Raw genomic sequence first — 20,187 nt, forward strand, 5'->3', positions numbered from 1 at the left:
TATAATAATCGAGAGCTCATTTAAAACAAAAGAATAAACAAACGCAATTTGTCTTGCATAAGTGGCTTGATCATTGCTCAGGTTTCTTATATCTTATTGAGTCACACCATCTAGGGCAAATGTCACCTTGTGTAAATCTAGCAAGCTGACAATTATCCTTAGCTCAAGATATCTCAAAATTTCATACTTGGTGACAATCTCCCTATTGTTCATATTGTCGAGATCATTATGAGATGATTTGCAACCACTTTGTTTGCCCTTACACTTTAAGTGGGTATTTTTTAATGACGAGCAAATTGTGAGCAATTGCATGGATGTTCATTGAAATTCGACACTAATCTATCTTCCCAAGAGAGGGTAATTAGAAATGATAGTTTTGGTCATGTCCAAGATAAATGTTGATGTTTCTTGGCAAGGAAAATAGTGGGTAATTGTTGAAAATGGTAGAACATACAAAACTAGAAATTTTACATATTGCATCATTGCATGCATAAACACAAGTAATCAATTGTATTGATTTTAACAAGATAAATGTTTACAACAGTAGGCATTGCTTGTGGAGCGTTCTCGTTAAAACAACCTACACATACATTACCCAACCTCAATAGGAGAAATTCCTCCTCCTTAACTACTAATATTATTAAATACTAACAAAAGCTAACTTGCTTAATTTGTTGCAATTAGTCAAATGTTATAGATGAGTTTTCTAGCAATGATGGAAACACCAAGCCTTGCGTCATCCTCCTCTACCTTTACTCGTGGCAATGGAGATGGCGATGTTGGCGAGGGCAATATTGAGAGAGGGTCAACAAACAATGAAGGGGATAGTGAACTTGCTTCTATCTCTACAAAATACCCCTATTGTAGTGTCAAAAATGACTCAAGCTTAGGCTTTGATGTTGGAGCGAACATTGTTGAAAGGGGTGAGGTTGATGAAGCAACTACAGGAGTTTGGTTCAGTGCTACTCCCTTCTTTGTGCCTTATTCTCTCCACTTGATTATTGAAGACTTTGTTGCTAGGTGTGAGGGAGGATTTTCTGCTAAAGATAGTAAGGTTGGGGCATATCTTGATCCCTAATGTTTTTCTCGGGATGAGGAGGATGAAACCCTCTTGGATATCATATCGGAAGCTTGTGTTAAGGTTCATCATGTTTGATGTCTTTGAGGATCCTGAGTAGTTTGACTATGATGAGGATGTTAACCTCTTGTCCTTGTTAGCGGAGGCTTGGGCTACTAAGTCGCTTTATTTAGATATTGGCCAAGAGGGTCTAGGCCTAGTGATCTTGGTTTCAAAAATGGTTTTTTGTTGCTTGCCCCCTTGAGACAATGTTGCAACTTGTCCTTCAGCCTCCTCCAGTCTCTCCCTTGACTATGATTGTAGATGAGGTTGCGCCATCTCTCTATTCTACTATGGACTTTTTCTTGAAGCATCCTTCTCAGGTGGAGGCTCCTTAACATAGACAACGGGTTTTCTCCCACTTTGCAAGATTTTAGTGTTGTGAAGGTTCCCCCTCTTGTGGGTGCTAATTTTCTCAACTTTGTTCTTTCTCCCCCTAATTCTTGGGTGGACATAGTTTCAACTAGCCTTCAAAATGCCCTCATTGAGAGATTCATGGGTAATAGACCAAACATAGACGTTATTCACAACCAGGCATCTAACTACTAGGGTGCTTCTAGTCTGCTAAGTGCGAAGGCTATAGTAAAGGGTCTCATCCTATTCTCCTTCAAATCCATCAAGGACTACAATTGAGTTTATCTAGGAGGTCTATAGTTTCTAGGTAAGACCTTTCTCTATTTACAAAGATTTTATGTTGGGTTCAATGCTCTAAAGCTTAACTTGGTTCCTATATGGGTTCATTTCCCACAACTTCCCTTACAATATTGGGATGATTCTATCATTTAGGGTATAACTAACACTATTGGTAAATCATCCAATAACAATCCTTCTAAAGCTAGAACTAGCTTTCTTTATGCTAGATTTTGTGTTGTATTGAAGTTGGCTCTGAGTTGCCAAACAATGTTAAGCTTTATGCCAAGTTGGGTGTTTGGGAGCAAAAAATTTGACATGAGCCCTCACATCAATGCCACTTCCATAATGTTGGGCACTTCTCCTTGATGTGCCATGATGTTCATAAGAAAGCCAAAGTTTTTGGGCTCTCCCTCATGGGTAAGGTTTCTACTTCCCCTTATAAGGTACAAGGCCCTCAACATCATTGTGAAAAGGTGTTGGTTTTAACTCAGAAAGTGTTGGAGTCTTATAAAAAAATAGCCAATGATGATCATTCTTGAATGGTAACGAGGAAATTTATGAGTCCTTAAGTTGAGTTTCCCTCTAACATTAGTTGGAAGCTCCTTCATTGCCCTAACCCCACTTTGAGGTGCTTCTTGAAGTTTGAGTTTAAACCACCATGATCGACTATTGGTTCGTTGGTTTGTTGGTTGCTTCCAACCTTGTTTCTACTAGTTCATTTTTTGTTTGTGTGTCTTTGTTGTAATCCTTGCGAGACTCGTTATATTCATCTCTTTTGGTTTTTCAACTTTGGTGGATTGAAAATCCTTGTTAGTTAAGGGTCTAGACCCTTTCAAAATCCTCTTTCTATCTTGCCCCTTCTGCCTCTATGACTGAGTTACAACGGGATCAGACCCTTTCCCAAGCTTATTTAATCTAAACAAAATCTAACACTCAAATATGCTTTTGGATTCAGCTGTGTAGAAGTTTTTGCATCAACGTTTCGAATCTCTGTGATTCATCATGTTTTCTCCTACATCTCTCACATTTTGATGATGAATCATGGAGAGTGATTCGAAACATTGATGCAAAAACTTCTACACATCTGAATCCAAAAGCATATTTGAATTTAGCATGGATTGTGGAAATCTTATCTCTCTAAAATCTAACACTATTATTTACTGATAAACTATACAATATATGCAATGTAACTCTTTACATTAACCCTAACAAAGGAAAGAACAAATAACTCTAGCAAATCTCCTAACTCAACCAAAACAAAATAAATCGATTTTACCAATGGATGTCCTAATTGTCAAACAATACTCATGAATCATCACAGTGCCTATCCATAGAATGCCACCTAATCCCCTATATACAACGAGAGAACAAATCCCAATCTACATGTCTATAGAAAGTAAAACTCTCCTCTGAGACTCCATCCTCCTCTAATATTGTCAAAACCCTCCTGCAATGCCAAAAGGAAACAAATATTTCCTTAATTGTACAACAAAATCAATAATTGTAGATAGGTACTACAACTCTTTCAGTGATTAGGGATAAACACGATATCCACATGTACTAACAAGAAATGTCAAACCCCCTTGATTTGAATGTGGACACATGAGAAATTGGTGCCTCATGTGATGTACCATATCTAGGGAAGAAGCTAACTCACAATGTGAAAATCCTCCAAACTCTTCTTTGATTAATATTAACCTCTCTCCTCTAGATGCAATATAACAATCTTTGAATGCTTAATCAATATAAAACAAGTATGAAAATGCCCATGTGCACATATTAGGGTGTTGGTTCTAACTAATAACATACCTATTTACAATTATGTTCTTAAACAATCTTCTCTCCAATCAAAAAGCATTGACGCTCATGATTGTGATGTACAAAAAAATTGTCTAAAGGGCTTTGAAACTACCTCCATTTTCTAATTAAATGCTTTTACCAATAGAACTAACTATCACTTTGAACAGATGGCGTCATGCGTGCGGAGGTTCGCGGGCTGCCAAGCTAGGGCACTAATGCCCTAGCTCGTGGGCGGAAGTGTGTGCAGGTGCGACAGGGGAGGGAAGTGGAAGACAATGCAAGGCAGGGAGTGGCCGAGGGGGTGGGGGGTGAAGCGGTGGTCAACGGATGGGGAGTTTGTTGTGCGTGGGGGGGGGTCCTATTTTGCTACAAGCCAAGGGTTTCCAGTGGGGCAGGGGGCTACGGCTGGTTCTTCCTCTCGATGGTGTTTGGGAGGGGTGGGGTCTTGGGTGCCATACCTTCTCGTGTGCCCCTTTGGGGTGTGGGTTCCTTATATTTTATTGTATTTTTTGAGCTCCAATGTCGGGTAATGGTGGTGAGGCCTCGAAGGCACCTCCCGCCATGGATTTTCGTGCTGCGGTAGGCTCAAAATCCCCATCCCTTAATATGAAGACTTTTAACAATAATCTTTTTTCCTCAAAATCGAAGTCGGGGAGTGCTAGTAGCTCTCGCATTATGAAGATTAATGGTTGTCTGGAGAGATGCAGTGAGAGGCCAAAGCTGGTTATTCCTCCTGAAATGATAGTTGAAGACGATGAATACTTTTCAAAACACTCGCTATATTGCAAGTTTTTGGGAATGAGGGTTTCCTTGCAGTTTTTGGAAAACTAGGCACCGGGAGGGGAAATGGAGATTATGTTGTTGGCAAACAACTACTTCATGGTTACTTTTAACTGCATGGAGGATCGTATTAGGGTCTTTGAAGGAGACTCGTATTTTTACAACCAAGTGGGGTTATTTATCAAACCTTGGCATGTGGGGTTTAACCCTTTGGAGGAGCTCCCGAATAGGGTTCCAGTGTGGGTTCGTTTACCACGTTTTCCAGTGGAATGTTGTCGGGAGGATGTGCTACGGATGCTTGCCGCACTGCTTGGGAAGCCAGTGGGATCTTCAACGCAAACCTTGGGGAGAAAGGTAATGACCTTTGCACGTATCCATGTTGAAATTGATCTTAGTAAACCTTTGCTAGATGCTATAGATATGTGTGTGGGCTCTTATTCTTGGGTTCAATAGTTAGATTATGAGACTTTACCATTTCGTTGCCGTCTGTGTCCTGAGTATGGTCGCCTAGATAAGGCAGATAAAGGAAAAGTTGCTATGTCGGTCGAGGTAGAGGGTGTTGATGGTTTTGTCTCAGTTAAGACAAAGAACAAGAATCAAGGACAAAAGAGACCCTTACAAGAGAGACAGGAGGAGGATGCCTTCAATAGATTTGAGGCCTTGAATGACCTTAACCATCAGGAAGTGAATCAGGGGTTAACCCCTTTGGATCACGGTGCATGGGGGGAGGGGCTCCGAAAAGAGTAATTGAGTACTCTACCCAAGGCCTACAAGTGGTTGGAAGCCAGCGAATGGAGATGGATCAGCCAGTAGGGGTCTAGTTGGGACTCACTCCTAGTTCAAAGGTGAATTTGGTTTGGGGGGGAGGGTTCTTCAATAGCTCTATAATTGGAACCGACTGCGGTTAAAAGTAATAAGTCTTTCGTTCACCTGGGTCTACATCAAAAAGATATTAAGAAAAGTGCTTCGGAGAAGAACTCAAAGGTTGGCGAAAAAGAAGGATTTGGATAAAATCAAATTGATGGGGGAGACTTTGGTTGAGTCAGGGTCAATAAAGACTCTGGATTTTCACTTTTCCAATCCTCCAAAATGATTGTGCTTTCATGGAATGTGAGGGGCTTGAATAGCAGCCCTAGACAAAAAGTTGTTCAATAATTGATTAAGAATCATTCACCTGATGTCATGTTCTTGCAAGAAACTAAACTTTTAGTGGAGAGTATGATGGGTATGGTGTCCTAGCTCTAGGGCCGAGGCGAGTGTCAGTGTATTGGGGTAGCTGGTTCTTCTGGAGGGGTGGCCTGTCTCTGGAACCCTTTAAGGATTCGTCCTGTCTGGTGGGTGGCTTCCAGGTCTTCATTATTCGGGGTTGTCTCTAGTCTTGAGACTGGGGGTTATATCTTGTTTACTAATATCTATGCCCCCACCGATCTTCAGGGTAAGCAGAACTTATGGTCTCATATTTCTTGTATGCGAAGGCTGGTCCCTTTTCACCCTTGGATTATGGCGGGAGATTTCAATGCCATCCTTGAGTTGAGTGAGAAGAAAGGGGGTGTTATGCGATTAAAACCTTCTTCTTTCCTTCTTCGAGATAGTATATCTTCGTTGCATCTTGTTGACATTAAGTCTGGTAATGGTTTGTTCACTTGGAACAATAGGAGGGTAGGGGAGTATTGGATTGTAGAGAGGTTGGATCGATTTCTGGTTTCCATTTTTTGGGTTGGTGGGGGGTGGTCCACAAGTTATGAGATTCTTGACTGGAGAGGGTCAGACCACTGGCCCATCAAGCTGGTTCTTCTTCTGCCCGAGTTGCTCGCTCTCCTTTCAAATTCCAACTTATGTGGCTTCGGGATCCTGCTTTGCAGGTTCTTGTAGCGGAGTGGTGGAGGAAGGGGAGGTCAGCCTTTGGCACTGTTATGTACACTTTTGCCAAGCAACTGCAATTTGTTAAGTTTCAGCTTAAACAGTGGAACAGTCAGCGTTTTGGGAACAATTTACACGCTAAGAAAGTTGCCCAAATAGTGTTGAATGGCATCACCAATGAAATCAGAGAGCTTGGTTTGTCTGAAGCCTTGCTTAGGGAGGAGGACGGGGCTATCAAAGCTTTAGAGGAATGGGAGCTCAAGGAAGAAATATAATGGAAACAGAGAGCTCGTATTAATTGGCTTCAAGTGGGCGATAAGAACACTGCTTTCTTCTTCAACTCAATAAAAGCAAGAAGACATGGAAATTTCATTCCTGTTCTGGTCAATGATAGAGGTGAGTTGTTATTATCCTTGCAAGAGATCTCTAGGGAGTCTCTACAGTATTTCTGATACCTCTTCAATGAGGGTTCTCAGGGGGAATCGGTGGAGGAGAATTAGGTTCTCGCGTGCATCCCTTCTCTTGTTACTAGGGAAATGAATGAGCAGCTTATGGGTCCTATTTTGTTGGAAGAACTCGAGAGGATTGTTTTTCACATGAGGAAAGGAAAAGCTCCTGGATCGGATAGATTCCTGGTTGAATTCTTTCAAGATTTCTACGATATCATCAAACTGGACTTACTAGAAGTAGTTCAGGAGTCCCAGAGGAATAAACAGATGCTTCGGGCTTTGAATGCGACTTTCATTGCGCTAATCCCCAAGTGAGGGGGTCAACCGGTTAGGCCAGTTCCGCCCTATCTCTCTTTGCAATGTGATTTATAAGATCATCTCTAAGCTGATAGCAGATAGGTTGAAGAAGTGTCTGGGGGTTGTTATCTCTGAAGAGCAGAGCGGGTTTGTGGAAGGGCGCCAAATTCTGGATGGTGTGGTCATTGCTACGGAGACCATTCATTCTATGGCAACCTCCAAGGAAAAAGCTATGTTTATCAAGCTGGACATGGCTAAGGCTTATGATAGAGTTCGTTGGTCCTTCCTCCAGAAGATCCTCAAGGCTTTTGGTTTTGCTGATGAATGGATCCATTGGGTTATGAGTTGTGTTACGTCTACCTCTTTCTCTATGTTAATCAATGGAGATCATACTAAGTTGTTTGGTGCTTCTAGGGGTCTTCGCCAGGGGGACCCCCTCTCTCCTTACTTATTCATTCTTTTGGTTGAGGCCCTAGGGAGGTTGATTATACATAATGTGGGTTTGGGTAGTATTCAAGGTTGGAGTTGGGGTAATGGCTTGCAGTCGCAGTCTCATTTGCAGTTTGTTGATGACACAGCCCTAATGGGACTTGCTCAGATTAGAGAAGCTACTAATTTGCGTAAGGTTTTGAATGTTTATCTGGCAGCCTCGAGCCAGTTGATCAATGAGGACAAATCTTCTATCCTTTTCTTCAACACTCCCGGAACTATTCAAAGGAGGATTGCTCTTATCTTGAGATTCGAAGTTGGCTCTGTACCCTTGACTTATTTGGGTATTCCTATTTCTCCCGGTAACCCTCCTAAGGAGTCATGGCAAGGTATATTGGATAAATTTCGCTCAAAGGTTGATCACTGGATTCACAGATGGTTATCATTTGCTAGGAGGGTTCAACTGATTCAGTCGGTAGTTCAGGCTCTTCCGATTTATCAATGTATGCTTCAAGTGGCTCCTAAGTGGTTCTTGAAGAGTTTGGACTCTCTGGCAAGGCAATTCTTATGGGCAGGCAATCTATCCTCATCCAAATGGAGTCTTGTCAATTGGGACTTGGTGTGTAGCCCGAACCAATCAGGGGGGCTTGGTTGAAGGCAGTCTATTTTATTCGGGGAGGCTCTGGCGGCTAAATTGTACTGGAGGTGGTGTGTCGAGTAGGATCGAGGTTGGGCTAAGATTTTGGCCTACAAATATATGCAGAGGATCCCCTTGGAAGAAATTCCAAGATCTCCGCTTGAGGGAAAAGGCTCAACGATTTGGTATACTCTCAAGAAGGGGGCTTCTCTCATTAAGGAAGGACTCTTTTGGATCTGCAGGAGGGGGGAAGAGGTCCTTTTCTGGAACGACTCTTGGGATGGATACCCCCCTATCCTTGATCAGTTTCCTAACCTTGGGAACCTTTGCCAGAGGTTTTTGGAGGCAGGGTGGTCAAGGGTGAGTGACTTCAAGGTTGTTTATAGGTGTGGACAGCTGGAGTTGGAGCGATGGAAGGCTCCTAATGAGTGGTCAGTTGCTAGGTTGGAAGAAGAGTGTGCTGAGTTGTATGGCATTTTGGCGAGTAGACACTGTAGTTCCCTTAAGGGTGGGGATGGACTTGCCTGGTCTCTAAATCCTAAGGGCATCTTTACTATGGCTAGTGCATACTGAGAACTGTTGAACCGAAGACTGGAGGGAAGAGAGGTGCAGTGGTGGAAACAGGTGTGGAATATTTTTTCTTGGCCAAAGTGCAACTGCTTCACTTAGACTTTGTCATTGAATAGATGCCCAACTTGGGACAATATTCGCAAGCGGGGATTCTTAGGGCCTTCTATTTGTGCTTTGTGTGGTAATGGGGAGGAAGATTCCTCACACCTGTTCTTCAAATGTCCCTTCTCTTTGCTTATTTGGCATTACTGGTGGGGGGTGTGGAAGCACCCTTGTGTTCACGCAAATTCTCTAGTGGAGTTTTGGAGCAGTTTGGGTAGACCTCCTATCTTGTCTACCTTCCTCCGAACTGTCTGGTATATTGGGCCCATTTTCATACTCTGGCAAATCTGGCTCGAGAGGAACAGGAGGATCTTTCGTGAGGTCATACTATTAGTTCAGCAAGTGTGGAATAGAATCATTGTTATGATTTGGGAGACGATGGAAGCTAAATGTGAGATGAATTTTCTTCTGGATAGAAATGAGGCAGATATTGTGAGTAGGTTTGGCTAGAAGGAGTTGTCTCCCGCCTCAGCTTGTGTCAGGAGAGGTAGAGTGCTATGAAGAAGGCCCAAAGGGTGGGAAGGTGGAAACCCCCTCAGGATGAGTTTATCAAGATTAACACCAATCGCTCCTCTAGGGGTAACCCAAGCCCTGCTGGGGTTGGTAGGAATTGCATGGGGGAGGTGGTTTTCTTCTTTTCGGTACATAAAGAGAGGCAATCTAATAATTTTATAGAGGGATATGCTATTCTCTATGCCCTGGAGCATGCTTGGGAGTTGGGTCGAAGGAAGGTTATCTACGAATCGGATTCACAAATTAGTGTTAACTTGTTGACAAAGCAGAAGGTGAGTGGGATTCTTTGGCAACTGGCAGGGATCGTTCATTAAATTCTTCAAATTAGTTCTTTAATTGAGCAGGTGTCTTTCATCCACATCCCTCGTGAATGGAATAGAGCAGCTGATTGTTTGGCTAGGTGGGCCTTGGAACATGATAGTGATTGGAAAGTTGAAGGTTGGGAGCATCTCTCCTCGGATTACTGTCAGGTCTTGAAGAAGATTTTTGCTGAGGACATGGATAGATATGAAGTTGGCTGATCTTGGGCTAGGCTTGTGGTTCTTTTTTGGGGCTTTGGAGCTCTGGTTCTCTTTGTAATTCTTGTGTCTGATTTTCAATAAAGTTTTTACCCCTTTATTCACAACTATCACTTTGAACAAATCCCTACAAAAACTTTGTTATAATGCCACTAGAGGTTTTTTATCTATAAACAATATTGTAGATGGAAGATAACTCCACAAGGAACAAGAGAAGACAAGGAAGTCAAATGCAAAGTTAGTCAATTGCTTGTAGAAACACATTTTCTAGATTGCAAAGGCAAAGAATTAGAGAGATCGGGGTCCTATGAATTGCACATAGCTGAGTGGAGAACAAATGTGACTGCAAGAAAAAGTTACAAACCCAATAAAACCATTAATTTGGCAATCTCCAGTACTAGAGATCTGTTATGGTGAATGGGAAGCTAACTTGCATACCCATCGTGGAATTTTTCACCCATTTGGGCTTTCTTTGAATGAAATATGCGTCATGTGTCATATGCTCATTGCATGCCCTGTTTGTTTCATTCTCACTGTTTCTGCATGATTAATACTGCTGCAAGTCAATTAAAAGCATTAGAGCAGGTTTCTAGAGGTAGTGATTAGTAAGTCAAATTTACAAATCCATTGTTGACGCAACTCTAGGGTTATCGACCTAAAGGCTTTGGGATCATTTCTTCAGTAGCAATTAATTTGTTAAAAGGGTTTACTACTCCCACATTAACATGAAGAAATTGATCGATACAGTAGCAGATCTACAAAAAAACAGGAAATTTATAAACTATTCAGTATTGAGTGAAAAATCAGATTTAGGCTGACCAGAATAAAGTGCTTTTCTCAGCTGACCTCGTTACATAATATTTGTATACCTAAGAAAATAACAATGCTGTTTTATACAAGTTCTATGATAGCAATAACAAATTTAAAATGATAATACTTGTCGAAGCAAGGTACTTGCCTGTGGTACAGCATTTGGTCACAAAGTGTGCTACAGTGACCTAAAGTAAGAAGTCACCATTAGCATCCATCTTATACCACTGCAAAAGAATCTTGACCCAGTGGATCCCACAATGAAGCAAATGAGAAGCTCATATGTAAGCTACAATGATCTATAGATCAACACTTGACATTTAGTATCCATTTTATAAAGTTGCATGTCTTTCTTTGAGCATCTATAAAAAATTCATTTGAAATTTTAGCCCTGTGATCCCTTACACCAATGACAATCTCCAACACAACATAGAAATTCCAGAGCCCACAATAAAAAGACAGGCCCAAGATGTCCAGCTATTTAGCAGTAGAAAAGCTCCATATATGTGAAATCAAATACAAAAAAAATTTGGTCACAAGTACCCCAAATAGCTAAAACCTAAAGAATGATCATCAGGAGAACGTTGCATCAAGCAACTGCCAACATCCCATGTTCAATTAGATCCTTATCTATTATCTTCTATTATCACATGGCACAGTGCTTGCATTACAACAACTGAATGCCAATACGAAACATTTTAATGCTTGAAGACTATTGTCAGAACCAAATTTGTGTTGCATGATATGCTTCATCTGAATGAAGCCTCTATCGAGGCCAGCCATAAATGTGGAAGGACTTCAACATTCAGCATCATTTTTGGGCCAAATCCAAGTAACAGATTCCCATTATTTAGGGAATTAAAACATCTCAGCCTTCCCCAATTCAGTATTAACTAGAGAAAAACAGTCTTCATTCACTAGCACAATAAATGGTAGATAAGTAATCCATGCACACCTATATGATGCACTTACTGTTCAAGAGTATAGTCTGAACTATGAAAAGTACTTCCTACTTCCTTTATGATGTCGGCTAATGAGAAGAGATGACCAGCCAGCTTATCTCGCTGCTCTGAATTAAACCTTTCTTCGTCCTGCCATTTTGCAGAATTTGCATGCAGCAATGAAAGACCTTTTTGTAGCAATGACATTCCCTGTTGTATGCTCATTGAAAACTCTGATTCCTCCTTGCCACTGTTATTTGCATCAATTTCCATTTCCTGAGATTCAAAACCTTGTTCATTTTGCTTCTGCTCTCCACAAGATATTTCAATATTCAGCCAGTAGTTCCTGATTATTTTATTTTGCAGCATGCCTTCTCTCCTTAGAAAGTTTTTCTCTTCCTCACAAACTGAAAGGGAATTTAATGCTCCTTCCTTCTCTAAGAAATACTTTAACTCAGACATAAACTGCTCAACATTACTTTCTTTACCAGATTTAATGTCAAATGACAAAGCTGCATCCAATGGTACAAAGCGCCATAATTCTTTGCATGGAGTGCGTGCAGCATAATACCCAAAAGAAGCAAGCCCAAGGTGAACACCAGCCCAATGTCTTTCTCTTAAAATGAGATGATAAAGTTTCCACATTGCTTTACTTGCAGCATTTCCTTCATCTTCAGGAATTTCCATTGAACTTAAACTTGCGAGGAACAAAGCAAGTGCTGGTTTAAATTCTATTTGTGCCTCATCTGATATTGAATCACCATTTATGAAGAGGCCATCTAAAGTGGTGAGAACATCCTTAATATCACAAGATCCAAGCCTACGATTCACATATGACATCACTTCCAAGGTATAGCTTAGAAGATTGCTGTAATAATGTCTTTGTGATCTCTCTTTAGCTAATTTGTATGATTTGATAAGAGCAACTGCAAGCTTTGGGACTTTACCAACACATTCATCATTAATTTCAACTTCTTCAAGTTTACTGCAAATGAATAAAATGAAAATGCACTATTAGTGATTACTTAAAGTATGTAAAGAAATATATCAACATATAATTTCTTGAAACAAAAAAAACATGATTAAAATGTCTTAAAGGAAACATATGTATACCATTGTGATAACATCAAAGACAGAAAATAGATGGGTTCTTTGATCGAAGATGAAGATGCACATGGAGAATATCTGGAACGCATTCCCCCCAATTTCTCACTAAATTTCAACACAAGTTCGAGAAATGCATTTGTAATTTTCAGCACAGTATGTTTCTTAGAGTTCTCTGATAATAAATGCAATGGGAAACCTTCCTCTAAGAGTGCTGCAGCAATGACCACTGATGGCTTTGATACGATGTCATATTCACTGAATAACTTACTATAGACATTCTCCACTACAGATTTGGGTGACTGTTCTATAATTGTACATATAGATCTAGCAAGCTTTCTCAAAGACTTATGAGAGTAAAATGTAGGGTCAGAAACTGCTAGTGATCTGAGAAGTGAACAGAGTGTATCTATATTCTTCTCAATCAAGTCTAATTGAGCATGACGCATTGTAAAACACCAAAGCTCCGAAACAAGTTCATAACAAAGGGCATGTGGATGAATAATATTCCGAAAAAGGAATGATTCAACCTCTATCCATGCTGCACTTGGAGCAGCCACAATTAGAAAGGTTTTCAATGCCTGTGCAATATAATAAAACATGAACTGCCAGGTACACTTACAGGGAGGATCAGAATGAGTAATAGTGGGAATTTGGGCATATAGTGTTGACAGATAAACATCCTCTTGGGCCATGGCACCTAAAAGCCAGTCAAGCCTTTTTGAAATTGCAAGCACCATGTCTGCTCCAAGGTCTGAAGAATTTTCTAGGAGATTCAAAAGCACAGCTACACGACCAAGCATCAAGATTCCACTGCATGAATTGTCCTCACTTGTAGAAGAAAATAATCCACGTATGATGATTTCCCCTACATGAATCGCATCCACATTTTCTTCTAATGATGAACTGCACATTTTGCTGTCATTTGGAAATAATATATCAAGTACACGTAGCTTTAAGTCCAAACCTGCTTCTCCTGAATTTAGTAATGAACACAGAAAAAGGAAAGAAGTGGGCTCCAAGATCTCTGCTAATGCCTCGGAAGCAGCTCTAAGGTGATCTTGGAAACCTAGTGCAAAGCGTAGAGCTGAAATTTTCAAAACACATGACATGATATCATCACAGACTTTGAAGGCATGGCTTGGATAGCTAGAGGAAATGCGTACAGCATTTAAAAGATAGAACTTTATAGGAATGCAGGACCTTCTTGCTTCAGGGTCTGTGACAGTATGTAAAATAGTCTTACTATCTGGAGACTGCAGCAGCCACACTTGTGCCGAAAGTTTCAGTGATTCAGTGGCCAATGATATCAGAGTTAAAATAATGTTTGATATATTCACTTTGCTAGCCATAATCTCCTTGCCAATCTCTAACTGTAGCAAGGATACCACACCTTTCCAAGATATGTTCAAAATTGCAATCAAATTACCTCCACCTGTAGCTGCTAATATTCCTAACTCATATAAGTTTTCTATTGCACAGGATGCTATATTAACAATATGAGGTGTAACTTCATCTCTATAATCATTCATAGGTTGGTTGGCATTGGAATTTATACTTCGGCAGTAAATGGAGGAGAGCCTTATCGCTGCACCAAGAAGCTCCTGACTAGCTTTAACAGTTTCTGGTTCTTTGCCATGTATTTGCTGCACAACAATTGCAATACAATAACATAGTAAGGGTAAGCTCCAATAGGGTCATTCATAGCCACAGATTGAAAAACATTTCAGCAAAATGCACCTACAGCTATTTTTATTTGAAAAACAAATAAGAAGTTGGTACAAATTTTCAATCATTCTAATGGTACATCAATGCATTGTTTAAAATTAATTTCAATATTAATTTCCAGATATCCGGAGTTGGCACAATATTTCTACCACCATGATTGCACCAATATTAATATTCATTCTAATAGCACCACTGTCTTGTTTACATTTGATGTATAGGTGTTTTATTGTCTGCCGTAAAAGTTTCATCAGCCTTGGATTTTAGAAGAGGCTCTACAGGGTGTATTCAGCTTCTACCTAGGATTGTCCAAAAGACCACCGTTGGTACTAAACATTCCCCTATGAACATAGGCCCTTTCTCAGTGATAGAGGATGCATAGGCCTTTCTCAGTAATAGATGAAAGCTGTTGGATCTTCTGGCCCTAATGTTACTACAGATGTGAAAACCATTAGCCTCCTGTTCTGATATTCATTAGCTTCATGCTTTGTTGAGGGGTTCTTATGCTTAGCTACTTTTGATAGAGCATATTGCCCCTTTAAAACCAATTCTACTTTCTGAGCCCTGTTGACCTGCTTTGGTTATTCATTGACATTAATAGAATTTCATTCTTGCCAAAGTAAACATCAGGATACGTCTAGTATTTACAAACCTTACAATAATTATTATTCTAATACAAAAAATCAATTCCTAATTCTAAAAACTTGAATGTCAAAGATAAAACTGTACATTAATTTGATACATATCACTAATGCTAAATTGTAAATCTACATAGATCACAAAACACATTCGACTTCCTAATTAAACTTCAACCTCCAATTAGTAAATAAATTTAATGGATTGGTTTAGAATATTCTCTCACACATCTTCCCAACAAGAGAACAAAGCACTTACAGTATGCTAATTGCATTGGCACAGGACAATTGAGCATTATACACAACGATAACTTTAAAAACCTATGCAAAAACAGAAAACATTTACATCATAACAAGTGAAGTGGTAGACAATGCCCATCACAAACATAAGGCTCAACCGATTATAATCAGAAACAGACATACCTTGATATCTGAAATTGCAACCTTTATTAAGGTCAATTGCTCCGAAATAAAGTCCTCCACTCTCAACAGAAACTGATCCTCAAATAAGTAAGAACACTTTGCCAAAGCTGAAGATGTAGCAGAAGCAAAACTCAGAGACACTAAAAGCAACTGCACAAAGAAATATTCAAAAATCCGTTTAAAAAGATTCACTGAAAAATAAATACATTTATCAATGGAAATTTTGAAGGTAATGAAAGTTTCAATAGAAAAGCATTTGGTGCATGAAAAACTTGAAAATGGAACAACTTTAATATCTGTGGGGGACAATCATTTGAATTTGAAAAATCAAGCAACTTAAAATACTCATTGGATGGCCCCTTGATTTCATTTTTTATGAGAATGAACGGTATAATTTGAGCTAAAATCTGTCTGAGAAGTAACATGCCTGGTACAGTTGGTTTAGTCTGATTTGCTTCACATTATGATGGTTCCAAACAGGCAAAGTTGCAGAATAAATGCAAGTTTATCTCTTGCTGAAAAGTTTGAATCACCAACGAAAAACACAACATTCTACTCATTAAAATGTCTACTTGGAACTTTTCATCATGCCAATTGCTTGTCCTTGTAGAGTAAACTGAAGCGTTCATTATCACACTGTGCAAAAGCCTAGACAACTAAGTCTGCAAGTAACAAAAATTCAACGACAAGAACATACATTATCCAAATCCACAAATGCACAACAGTACTAAGTCCACTCATCCCCCTCTCTCTAGAAAAATTGCTTTCATCACTTCTAGGATGCTGTCAAGATTTCTTGACAATTGACACAAAGAAGACAAAATGTTTATTAATACCAAAGTACATCAATGGAACACCAAAACACAGTGTTAAAAAGCGAAGTAGAACTAAAAAGAAACAACAACAAAATTGCTGTCTAGAACTTGAATAGCAAAAGAGTCTAACAGGATAAGGGTAAACCTTAGACAAGTCAATGTAAACAAAGTGATATAATACTAAGAGCCTTGAAAATGGAAAGACTCTTGCCAAAAGAAGCAGACACTAATCCAAGACAAATGGGTTGGTGTATATGTATAATCTACTCTTAATAAGAGTCAAAGCAAAATAGGAGCAACATCATTATCAATCACCGTGGAAGGGCCACTACATAGTTTGTTGATGACCCCAAGGAAGATTAAGTTAAAGAGCCCAATAAGATTATTCTGAGGGGAGGTAAACTATGTCTCTAAAAGCCTCTCCTAACCATAGTTTGTAAACTCAGCCAGTCATTGAGTACTCGAGATTTTTCTTCACACCAAGTAATCACAATGTTAACTTGGGGGATTTTGCAGGATTTTGATGATGACTTGAGTCACCATACCATCATGTCAAAAATGTAAGAAAAAATCCACGTTAAACACTCCAAAAACTTTATTTTTTTGTGGTTTCCAGGCATTGTTTATTTCATTTAAACTCATTTGATACATTTTGTAGCTGTATTTTGCATAAAATTTATGTTTGAATAAAAAATTGAAGTTTTTTTAAAGTTGCTGGGTTAGAAATTTTTGGAATGTCGAGTACTCTCCAAGTCCAATTCTACAAACTATGCTCCTAACATCCAGCAATAGAAAATTGATAATGTATATATGCCCATGTATCTAGGATTGAGAATTGCAAGGAACAGCCAAAACTCTCCATTAGATATGGCCTTCCACACTGTATAAATAGTAAGAGTACTAATATTACTTCTATGGGTTAGAGCATCTAACCTTGATTGATGATTACAAGATTGAATGAGTTCCTAAGACATCAAAATTTAGTGATGGTTTTAGGAGAAAACCATGCATACAGTGAAAATTGGCATTTAAGCATGAATGATCATTGTCTTCATAAATTCTTATATTGGAGATCTTTTTTTCTTGTGGCATATATTGCCTTGTTATGGAGGCACATACAATTAAAGAACTTGGTTCATGGTTAGGCACTTATACCCTACACAAGCTTTAAAATTGCTAAAGAATTTATTGATACTTGGATCTTCTTAGAATATGTTAAGCTGCCAGTTCAGGTTGGTGTTCAGGTTTGGGATTGGGGATCTGGTTTGCTGGTTCAGCTAATTATTTTGGGGGGTATTGGGTTCATTAATACAGAAAAATCTTTTGTGTGCCTGTGCACATGCATGTATGTGTATGCATGTGTGTGTATCTATATGTATGTATATACATACATACATATATGTGTGTGTACACACACACATATATAAGTTGCCAGTTTGGGTTCAGGTTCAGATACAGATTCGAGAACCCAGTTCGCCGGTTCAGCAAAACTTTGAAAATTGGTTTTTACCAGCAAAATATAGGAAATATCTTTAGTAAAAGTGAGGCAAATGACCCCATTTTCTGCCGTCTCCAATGGAAAACCCATTCTTAGGCCTCTTGGGCACACAACCAGCCTGAGCAATTATGTTCAGTCCCTAACACACTTTCATTCAATTCTGTTTTACCTATTACAATCTATTTGTTCGCTTGGAACCTATGGTTCCACTTGGAGTTTGTTTCAAGTCCTCTCACTCTCTTGGGCATTTACAACAAACTAATATGTTTGCATAGGCCAGTCAAGAACCTCAAATGTCACAAGAAATTGAAGAGAAGAGAAATTCAAAGTCACTCTAAGCATTACAAACTGTTCCTAGACAAGTGGAGAAATTTCCCATTCCTACAGTATAAAAAGGACCTCAATGATTACGTAACCATACCTTGACAAAACGAGCTGTTTTGCATTCTAAAGTGGAAATCTGAAGCTTCTTTCATTTTCTAATTTACAATACCCACACCCTGCACAAATATGTCTTTTGAACTATATTACACTTCATCATGAAGTTTGATATCCTTTTGTACATCAATGTGTCCCTGTTTTGAATTACAACTTTTGTATCCCCTTCAATGCGATACCATAACAAGTTGAAGTTTTGAAATAAGGAAAACAAGTAAGAATGATGACTCCACCAAAATCCATTAAAAATTGGTAACAAATCTTGAGAAGAAATAAGAGAAATGCAGCTCTTGCCCATACAACACCAGAGCCTACTCAAATGAGGCAAATCCCTTTAGTAAATAAGGACTACTAACCTAGAAAATATGAGAAGACCGTAAGAGTCTCACCATAGAAGTGAGCACAAAAGATATGAGCAAACAACACTATAGGATTAAAAATGACAATACCAGAGCAAAATTAATAACTAAGTTTTAAAATCTCAAATTTTGACTTTTTGTCGAGCTTGGTGTCTAAGTTTGCCCTGGATTCGCCCAGATTCACCCAGGACAAACTGGTGCCCATTCTGGCGCACCCTGGCTGCGTAATGCTTTTTGAAGCGTTTTTGGCCTCATGGGCTGTTCACAGTTCTTGGAGAGCACACCTATTTTTAGTAAGTCTCCAAGTTGGCACTAGGCTTCATCCCAATGCCTCAGTTTCATCTTAGCATACTCAGTTTCTGTTTTTGATGTCTCAGCACTGCTTTCTACAACACAGACGGGAGTATTAAAAATATGCACTAAAGTTATAACATTAATGTTATAACATTTCACTTTAGTGTTATATTATATAAAATGTTATGTTCCCTCAAGTGGATGCCCAAGGAGAGGAGACTTGCACATTAAGTCATTTTTATAATTTGAAATGTGCTTTTGGTGGAAAATGAATTATCTGAAATTTAAAATTAACCTTTTTCCCTCCAATTGTATAAAAGGAGGTTTGAGCTCACATTTTAGTTATGCAAAAGAGTACACATAAATCATAACAAAATGTTGTTGGATTGAACCTACTAGTTCTTCCAAGGATTGATTGAGGACGAAAACCCTTTTTTGGTTATTGATTTTGAATCTGAAAGACAATCCCTAGCTGGTTGGAGTGATTCTACACAAGAGTCACCATTGTTTTCAAAGTGTTTGCAGATTTGAGGTTTAACAAAACTGAAGATTTTCAAAAAAAATATTGCAGTTTTTTGGGTTTGTTTCTGGAGATTTTTGCTAAGTTTGTTGTGTTTTTAAAGGTGTTTGAGTCCTATTGATGGTCGTACAACTGTGTTTCCAAACAATGCCCTAGCAAGTTCATACAGTTATTTTATGCTTGTGAGTTTATGAAAAGGGACAAATTCATCAAAGTTGGTTTGGGTCAATTTTATCATGGCTAGGTGACATAATTAAGGGAGCTTTTTGAAGGGTTTGCAGCTTGAAAATGAAACCAAAGATACTGAGAGGTGGGGTGTGAATCAGTATCCTAAGTACTTTGAACCAATTTTAACAAATAAGAAAACTGAACACAATTCACAAGGATGACACAATGTTTATCTCGTGGAAAACCCATTTGGGTAAAAAATCATGGTACAGAAAAATATTATCATAACTGAAATTGGGCACCAACCCTTTTAAAGAAGTGAGCTACAACTCACATTATGAGCACCAACTCAATACAAAGGCAACAACATTAAATGAGCACCGACTCAGAAACATCAAACACAAATTCAAGGACTAGATTGAAAATGTAAGCACTCTGTTTTACTCAGACTTAAGTAAAACTCTTATAATTCATTACATTGTCATACCACTTGATATAAAGGTTCAGCACACTTTTATCAGTAATCAAGTTCCTCTGTGTACACAATCTGAAGATAACTTGTCTCTGAAGATTCGCAGCATTACACAATATTTCAGACCCCCATCTCAATCTTCAAATTTTAGCTTCAACCTCTAATACAAAAGTCTCAGGCATTATATACTGGAATGATGTATATCACTCTATTATAGATGAGGCAGCACTGGAACTTGACATAGACATAGCTAGTGGGAGTGGCAATCCAATGGATTGTG

General features: G+C 39.0%; 1 protein-coding gene across 4 annotated transcripts in view; it reads right to left on the reverse strand.

Annotated features, from left to right (window-relative positions):
• Positions 1-10,845: 10,845 nt before the first annotated feature.
• LOC131061428 (uncharacterized) overlaps positions 10,846-20,187 on the reverse strand; it is a 122,760-nt gene continuing 113,418 nt past the window's right edge. For 3 of the 4 annotated variants that reach the window (XM_059209982.1, XM_059209983.1, XM_057995095.1), the window contains 3 exons: positions 15,344-15,493; positions 12,570-14,206; positions 10,846-12,441 (listed from right to left, as the gene is read on the reverse strand). In XM_059209982.1, coding sequence (XP_059065965.1) covers positions 11,484-12,441; positions 12,570-14,206; positions 15,344-15,493 — 2,745 coding nt within the window. In that variant the 3' untranslated portion in view covers positions 10,846-11,483. The remainder of the gene's footprint in view (positions 12,442-12,569; positions 14,207-15,343; positions 15,494-20,187) is intronic. The other variant, XM_057995096.2, reaches the window with a different exon arrangement.

This window comes from Cryptomeria japonica, chromosome 8, assembly GCF_030272615.1.
Source record: "Cryptomeria japonica chromosome 8, Sugi_1.0, whole genome shotgun sequence".
NCBI lineage: Eukaryota > Viridiplantae > Streptophyta > Pinopsida > Cupressales > Cupressaceae > Cryptomeria > Cryptomeria japonica.